We start from the raw sequence: 9,377 nt of genomic DNA, 5'->3' as shown, positions 1-9,377 counted from the left end.
TGTTCCTATGATTGTTTCGTTACTTCCATATGAAAGTAGATTCATCAAGGTTCGATTACATAATTTATTCACTATTTAATTCCACTCCTACGAATTCTTGTGATTTTTCCAATCCACACCACTGCTGCTATCAGCTTCTGTTTTCAAAGTGAACCTTACCTAATTTGGGGTTTCATGGACCAACTAGGGCCTTGTCATACATAAGCCCACATATGATCATACTTAGCCATTCTAGTGGCTGATCATTTGCTCAACACTTCCATTCCAACTATAGTTACATCATGAAACCATCTATACATTCATAAATACGAATGGTCTAATGCCATACTCCACTTCTACAAGCCATTTTCGCATGGCTGTACACTTATACATTTCATAAAGTACTCGAAAGACAACAATGGGTAGTCCTATACATGCCATAACAAAATTCAACCAAAATAGTACCCAAAAGAGCCTTTGATAGTGTGGGCGACTTCGACTTCAAGATCCCGAGGCCGATAGCTGGAGAACCAAAAATCTATAAAACAGAGGAGCAATGTAACGAGTAAGCAATTTATGCTTAGTAAGTTTGAGCAAGGAATTCCAGCATAAACAAAGAATATCACACATTTAGCTAAACGGAATATTTCATAATACGCAATTTATCGATATTAAACTTGCTTCACAACATTAACAACCCTTATGCACATACACAATAGACTAACTTAGCCGAAGGCCGATAGCTCGTTTATCAACTGAGCGAACATTTATTTGTAAGGGCTCGATTAAATTCAACACATACGTAACATATCCCCATATTGGGATGTTTTTTCGAGTATTCGCTGGAATTTTACAGCAAGCTCATTCATTACCAAATCACGTACCTTCGGGATTTAACCGGATATAGCTCCTCGTTCAAATGCCTTCGGGACATAGCCCGGTTTTAGTAACTCACACAATGCCTTCGGGACGTAACCCGGATTTAACAACTCGCACGAATGCCTTCGGGACTTAACCCGGCTTTAATAACTCGCACGAATGCCTTCGGGACTTAACCCGGATTTAGTATCTCGCACAAAGGCCTTCGGATCTTATTCCGGATATATTCACTTAGCACAAAGCCTTCGGGACTTAGCCCGGACAGCATTCAATTAATCATGCACATCCAACAATAATTCATGGTACATTCATATTTCATTTTCGTTTACGAAACTCAAACACAAGGCACATATTGTCCTTGCACATTCGGCTCAATAGCCACACATAGAGCATGATTTAATCACATCGAAATTTAAGCTCTCTTACTCAAGAACTTACCTCGGGTGTTGTCGAACGATTCCGCTAGCTATTCAACCACTTTTTCCTTCCCTTTATCGGTTTTATTTCCCCTTTGCTCTTGAGCTTAATCAAACAAATAAATTGATTTCATCATTTAGGCATCAAAAGATGAACACAAGGCACTTAGCCCATATTTATACATTAGACATTAAAGTCTCATACATGCAAAAATCATGCATCAACACAACATATTAGCTAATTTCTTTGCCCTTGGCCGAATATGCATGTCCATTTTTGGGGTCGATTTCAACACTTAATACACACATATACACACTAGTAAAGCATCCTCCCCCTTTTCATCAATTTAACACATGCATTGCTCATTAACATGCAAAGTTACATTCGGCCTTAGCACACATCTTGCTAGCCGATTCTTCTCCATTTAGCAACCAATGCACATATGTGCTCACACAAAAAAAATGCTAAAAAGGAGGTTCAAGAATCATCAAGCCATCATCACATGCATCATTAACAAGCTTCATATTTTGCATGCAATGGCATTAACACAACCTCCACCTAGGCCGAATCTTAACTCATCCTCATGCCTCATCACCACAACATCAAACATCAACCAAGAATGATGCATCCATGGTCAAGTGCCATTTCCATCACATAGCAAGATTTAGACCATGGGTTAGGTAGAACTCAAGCTAACAACTAAAACATGCATGCCTCTCATGGAACATCATCAAACATACCTTAGCCTAGATACATGCATGGCCGAATCTCTTCACCTTTCTTCTTCTTTCCTCCTTAAAATTTTTGGCCAAGGATGAACCAAAGGATGAGAAAATTTTTCTTTGTTTTTCTTTCTAGTTTTGGCAAGCATGAAGATGAGAAAAGGATGAACAAAATTCCCCCTTTCTCTTCTTTAGCTCACGGCAATGGGGGGGAACAAACACTACACACACATTTTTTTTCTTTTGTTTTCCATTTCTTTATTACCCATACTCCTTATTTTATTCTTCCACTAACAAAACATGTTTCATGACATGTTTTGCCCATCATTCCTTGTCATGGCCGGCCACTACTCATTAGGGGGGGGGAATTTGACATGCAAGTCCCCCCTTTGTCCACATGCACTAATAGGTCCTCACACATTGACCTATCACATTTTAGAATTTTCTCACATAAGTCCTATTAACTAAATTCACATGAAATCAACCAAATTGAAGCTTGAAATTTTCACACATTCATTATTACATATTCTAGACAATAAGTATCACATTCAAACATTTTAGTGACTCGGTTTAGCGGTCCCGAAACCACTTCCCGACTAGGGTCAACTTTGGGCTGTCACATAATTATTTTTTTACAATTTTTAACAATTTTTCCAAGTTAGAATAGGGGATCTCGAATTCATTCCAACACTATTTCACAAAAATTATAATATCACATAATATATAACTCTTTTGCTCCCCCTGTTTCTTTTATATGAAAATAGACTCATTAATATTTAATTCCATGATTTGTTTGAAATTTAATTCAACTTACACAATTCTTCGTAAATTATCAAAGTCACGCAACTGCTGCTGTCCAACACTATTTTACTACTAAAATTCACTCTTACATAACTCCACTTAACCCATTCTGTCTTATCGAAGTTCACCCAAATATCGAGCACATTGCTCAAAATTTTCATAAACATATACCTGCACTTATTCATCATATAATCATGTTCACAAGTATTTTTATTGAATCGATTTTCCCGTTGAACTCTTCGGAATAATAACTGATACTCAGTTGCCTGCACATATTTTCACACTTGTAGACAAGGTTATCTGGTACGCATAGTAGCCTGCACATAGTACTACACATGCGACCAATTATCCGGTACACGTAGTAGCCTGCACTTAGTACTACACACGTGACCTAACCATCTGATACATGTAGTAGCCTGCACTTAGTACTACACACGTGATCGAAGTTATCGGATACGCATAGTAGCCTGCAGTTAGTACTATACATGCGACCTCACAATAGATCATTCGTATCGTTTCTATTCCGAAGGCTCAACCGGGAAATTCATCACTTTCCAACATGTTACAAATTTATTCATAGTTTTTTTTTTCAATTTTCAATTTACAACAAATAGTCAATCTATAAGTAGCCACATTTCATATGATAACAAAATATAATAAAATAAAAAGAATCGATAAATTATTTACGTACAAACTTGACGAAATCTCATCAGGTACAACCGTAGAACAATTTATACAACCCAAGTAATAGTGATTTAACACTCAATTCATGTAACAATAATTTTCCATTTAATTTCACATGACACAACAAGCATTACATTTTTTTCCATATCATACATACCATCCATCAACTTCTCTTAAACATATTAAGTCATACAATTTGTGCCATATCAATAGAGAATTACAATTCATGCATGGTATTGCATTATTATTAACACAAGAACTTACCTCGATCTAGAAACGATAATTTACCATTTTAGTCCTTAACCTTGTATTTTCTCGATTTAAGCCTGAATCTCGATTTCCTTCATAATCGAGCTTGGAAGCTTGGAAACCCTAGCCATGAAGTCTCCCTTGGTATACACGTCCATGGTGAAGAAAATGAGCAAAATTGGCTTTTAATTTTGTATTTTAATTCATTTTACCCCTAAATGACCAAAATGCCCTTTTTACTAAACTTTTCAAAATTCCATCCATGTCCAATTTTTGTCCATAAACTTAGAAATTGGTCAAATTGCTATTTAAGACCTCCTAATTAATATTTCAAAGCAATTTCATACCAGAAACGTCTAGAATGCAAGTTTTGCAACTTATTCAATTTAGTCCCTAACTTCAAATTAAGCACTTTATGCATAGAATTTCTTCACGAAATTTTCACACAATCATGCAATCATATCAGAGACCTCAAAATAATCATAAAATAATTATTTCTATCTCATATTTGCGGTCACAAATCCACTATTCCGATTAGGCCCTAATTCGGGATATTACATCGGTTTAGACCCTAGTAGGAATAGTGGTTTCAGAACTATATATTCGAGTCAAAAAATATTTAAATATTATTTTATGTGTTTATGATGTGTGAATTAGCATGTGTGGAAGTTTCGTCTGAAAATTTAATTGTTAGTGTGATTAATTTGATAAAAGGACCTAATAGCGTAAAATGTAAACATTTCCTACTACTTGTTAAAAGTACATTTTTATTTGGATTTCTAAATTAAGGGTCCTTATATTGCAATTGGACCATTAACATGGTTAATGGACTTTTATGGACAATCATTATAAGTTTATATGTTTATATTATAAAGGGGAAAATAGGTATTTGGTGATTTAAGTTATATTAAATAAAAGAAAAACATAGATTATTGTTTTGTTCATATTGTTGGCTGAAATCATCAAAGAATAAGAAAAAAAAGATTGAGCTAGGGTTCGGCACTTGTGATTGGTGATTAAGATATGTTTTGAGCTCGGTTTTTGATAATTTCTACGTTTTTTGTGATTGTTGGTTAGTATACTATGAAGCCCATGTCTCAATTTCTGATTTTGTTGATGATTTTGAATTGTTCCATTGATGAAACTATGAGCTTTGTGATGTTAGTTGATGAATTATGAAAGATATGTTTTGGGTTAACATATGTTGTCTTCGAATTTTTTATGAAATTGAGTAATTTTGGGCTAAATTGTAAAAATGTTATCTTGAGGGACTAAAATGTAAAATAAATGAAATATATGGACTTGTATGAGAACTATGAAAATTTAGCTAATCTTATGTACAAGCAAATTTTGTATATTTTGTGATTTTGTGAATTAGGGACTAAAGTGTCAAAATGTGAAAATGTGAGGCTGGTTTGCAGAATGCACTAAATATGTGTCTATGGATTGTTTTGAATGATTTAGTGAATAAAAGGGTTAATTTTAAACACATATAGATCAAGAAAAGAGGAATTCAGACTTAGAACGAGGGAAGTCGAAGATTGTAGAGTAAACAATCTAAGTCGATAATTCCGAGTACAAGGTAAGTTCGTACGTAAAATATGATATTATAAGTATGTTTTGATTCTTTTTTATACATTTAGTTTGGATTAATACGATGATAAATTAATGGTATTTGGCACTAAGTGTGAGATTTAAACTAGCTTCGGCTATATGAGGCACTAAATGTGCGATACCGAGATAGCTTCAGTTAATGGAGAGGCACTAAGTGTGTGAAATTATTATAGCTTCGGCTAATCTTTAAAGCACTAAGTGTGCAGATGTTTAAAGCATTGGTAATCTTCAGGAAGTCTTAAAATATCCGAACAAGAGGTGAGAATGAAAATGAATGAATACAGGAATGTTCAAGTAAGTATAATACCTATGTGGTAGATGGTATTATGCATATAAAGTTTATTGAATTGGTGTAAACATATGGATGATGTTGGTATGGAATTGATAGATGAGTTGAGAATTTATAAGTACTTATGTGTTGATGTTTTATATTTTATATACTGTTGATGATTTTGGTACGAGCTTACTAAGCATTTGAAAGCGTACTTTGTGTGTGTTTGCATTGTTTTATTAGATATCAAAGCTACAGTGAGCTCGGTGATCATTAAGGATTGTTACCATGCTATCGAACCTCATTTTGGTACTTTGAAAATGTATATATAAAAGTATGGCATGTATAGGCTAGATGTTGTGGGATTATGTTTTGTGATATATATATATTTAGCCATGTGATATGGCTTGGTATAGTTGTGGATATGTCATGGTTTCGGTATAAGATATGTGATGCAATGTTTTAGTTAGCCAAAAGAAATGATAAATGTTGGTAAGTTTTGGTAAGTTTTAGCATGAGATTGAATGATGTATGGAAAGAAATGTTTGATATGCTTTTGATATATATTTTGATATAAAATAGTAAGGCTTATGAGTATGTATTTGGTTGGAATTGTTATGTCATGAATGACTTTTTTTGTGGGTTGGAATTTAGTTGAATTGGTTGTGCAAATAGGCTTGTTTCTTTTCTTGTAGGTTGACCTAAATTGGGGTGGAAAATTGGCTATTCAAATGGCCTATTTTTGTCCACACGAGCAAAGACACGAGCGTGTGTCTCAGCCGTGTGTGACACACGCTCACGTTACATAGCCGTGTGTCCCCTGGGGTGCCCTACGAATTAAAGGCAGTATACCCTCCAGTTTTGACATGGCCTATACATACGAAAGTGTCTATTGGTCATGTGTGGGACATGGGCTAGCACACGGGCGTGTGGTCGGCCGTGTGGCCAAGTTAGTAGCCTCCTTAATTTTCATATAGCCTGGCACAATGGCGTGTCTTGTGGCCATGTGGACAAGTCAGTATGTATGCCCTGTTTCGCCACGGCTTAGACATACGGGCGTGTGACCTTTGAAAAGTTGAAAATTTTTATAAGTTCTGAAACTTTTATATGTTATCAATTTAGTCCTAGATGCATGGATTAGACCTTGTATGCTCGATTTAAGTTCGTATTGAACATGAATGACTAGTATTTATGGAAATGAGATGATATTTGATAATTGATTGTTCTAAACTGTGTTACGAGTCAAGTAATGCCTCTTAACCTATTCCAGCGATGGTTACGGGTTAGGGGTGTTATAGTACCTTTTAACTGGACTGATGAGCTGCAAGTGAGCTTTAAAAGGCTCAAGAAAGTTCTGACTGAGGCCTTTGTCTTAATTTAGCCAGAATTTGGAAAGGAATTTACTGTCTACAGCGATGCATCACATGTTGGTTTAGGTTGTGTGTTGATACAATAGGGTAAGGCGGTAGCTTATGCATCTCGCCAGCTCAAGACTCATGAGGCGAATTACCTAATACATGACTTGGAGTTTGCCGAAGTGGTATTTGTATTGAAAATTTGGAGGCATTGCTTGTACGGTGAGAAGTGTATAATTTACACGGATCACAAGAGCCTCAAGTATCTCCTCACTCAGAAGGAGTTAAATCTTAGGCAGTGTAGATGGATTGAGCTGCTTAAGGACTATGATTGTTCGATCGAATACCACCCTGGTGAGGCCAATGTGGTGGCCGACGCACTAAGCCGTAGGGCTATGACTGATCTGAGAGCAATGTTTGCTTGTCTTAGCTTATTTGAGGATGGTAGCTTGTTGGCTAAGCTCTAAATTAAACCAGTGTGGATTGAACAGATTAAGAGTAAACAGCTAGAAGATGAGTCATTGGGTGTTCGATTCCGTCAGATCAAGAATGGTAACATTGTGGATTTTGGATTGAATAGCGAAGAGGTACTTTGTTTCCGAGGCAGAATTTGTGTACCTAAGGATACTGATTTGAGGCAGACTTTACTGTGAGAAGCGCTTAGTAGCCCCTATGCTATGCACCCAGGTGGAAATAAGATGTTCAAAAATCTTCGTTACATATATTGGTGGTCGGGTCTTAAACGTGAGATTACCGACTTTGTGGGGAAGTGTCTGACTTGCCAACAGGTTAAAGCGAAATATCAGTTGCCTTCTGGGTTGCTTCAGCCAGTTAAGATTCTGCTATGGAAGTGGGAAAGAGTAACTATGGATTTTGTGAGTGGGCTACCCCTAATGCCTTCTAAGAAAGATTCAGTGTGGGTTATCGTGGATCGGTTGACCAAAACTGCCTATTCCATACCTGTTCGCAAAGATTATTCATTACAGAAACTTGCTAAGTTGTATGTAGCTGAGATAATGAGACTGCATGGGGTATCAGTCTCCATTATATTTAACAGAGATCCTCACTTTACGTCTCGATTCTAGAAGAAGTTACATGAAGCTCTGGGTACACAGTTGGATTTCAGTATTGCATTCCATCCTTAGACAGATGGTCAATTGGAGAGGGTGACTCAAATTCTAGAGGACATGTTAAAGAGTTGTGTAATTGACTTCTGAGGTAGTTGGGAGGATTACTTGCCGTTAGTAGAGTTTGCTTACAACAATAGCTACTAGTCTAGCATACAAATGGCACCTTACGAAGCACTATATGGTCGTAGGTATCGCACTCCGTCATGTTGGACTAAGTTAGGTGAGTGGCGTGTTCTGGGTCTTGAGCTAGTATCTGATACCGAAGATAAGGTTAGATTAATTTAGGATCGACTGAAGGCAACATCAGACAGAAAAAGTCATATTCGGATGTAAGCGTAAGGAAATTGAGTATGCTATAGGAGATTTTGTCTTTCTGAAGGTCTCGCCATGGAAGAAGGTACTAAGATTTGGGCGTAAGGGCAAGTTGAGCCCAAGATTTATTGGGCCTTACCCTATATTGAGACGAGTAGGACCAGTTGCTTATCAGGTAGAGCTACCTCCGGAATTAGAGTGGATTCGCGATAAGTTTTACGTCTCTATGCTAAGGCGCTATCGCTCTGACCCTATGCATGTGGTACCGGTTGAGGAGATTGAAGTTAGACCCAATCTGACATTCGAGGAGGAACCAGTCCAGATTTTGGATCGAGAAAAGAAAGTCTTGAGAAGGACATCAATCCCATTGGTAAAGGTTCTTTGGCGGAACCACGGTTTTGAGGAGGTTACGTGGGAACCCGAAGAGGCGATGCGACAACAATACCCTCACCTATTTTGACCTGGTAAATTTCGAGGCCAAAATTTTCTTTAAAGAGGGTAGAATTGTAATGCCCAAATCCTGAAAACCCCTGTTAAAATTATTTCTATGTGTTTGTGTCATAGATGTATGCCTGACTTAGTGGTTTAGTACTCTGGGAGTATCTAGGAAGTCATGGGTTCAAGCCTTGGCTTGATAAAAATTTGTGCTTCTACTTGAATAAATCCTTGTCTTCTAATAATATGCTTCTTAAATTTATGAGAGGGTTGCATGACACAAAAAGCCTACTAGACTAGTGGCAAATGGCGTGTTGCTAATACTAAGGGACTAGATTTCGAGTCCAATTGCACGCAATAGTGTCCCTTTTTGCAAACGGTTGTGTGGGAGGTTGGATGGCATTGGGACTCTAGTGGTTGGACGGGTGAGGAGTAGTTGAGGGAGTTTGAATTAGTCAAGTAAGGGAAAAGAGGAGAGATTCATGGAGAGATAGGGGGAGTGGATTAAAGAGTGAGAGAGGGATAGTAG

General features: G+C 37.0%; 1 protein-coding gene across 1 annotated transcript; it reads left to right on the top strand.

The window, feature by feature from the left end:
• The first annotated feature begins 8,257 nt into the window (after positions 1 to 8,257).
• Positions 8,258 to 8,873, top strand: LOC107938350 (uncharacterized). Its single transcript, XM_016871474.1, has 3 exons — positions 8,258 to 8,371; positions 8,481 to 8,498; positions 8,589 to 8,873. Exons 1-3 carry the CDS (start codon positions 8,258 to 8,260, stop codon positions 8,871 to 8,873), a joined length of 417 nt encoding a protein of 138 aa, XP_016726963.1.
• Positions 8,874 to 9,377: the final 504 nt, after the last annotated feature.

Source organism: Gossypium hirsutum, chromosome A11 (genome assembly GCF_007990345.1).
Source record: "Gossypium hirsutum isolate 1008001.06 chromosome A11, Gossypium_hirsutum_v2.1, whole genome shotgun sequence".
NCBI lineage: Eukaryota > Viridiplantae > Streptophyta > Magnoliopsida > Malvales > Malvaceae > Gossypium > Gossypium hirsutum.
The sequence above is the reverse complement of the archived record's forward strand: the minus strand, read 5'-3'. Positions and strand labels throughout refer to the sequence as shown.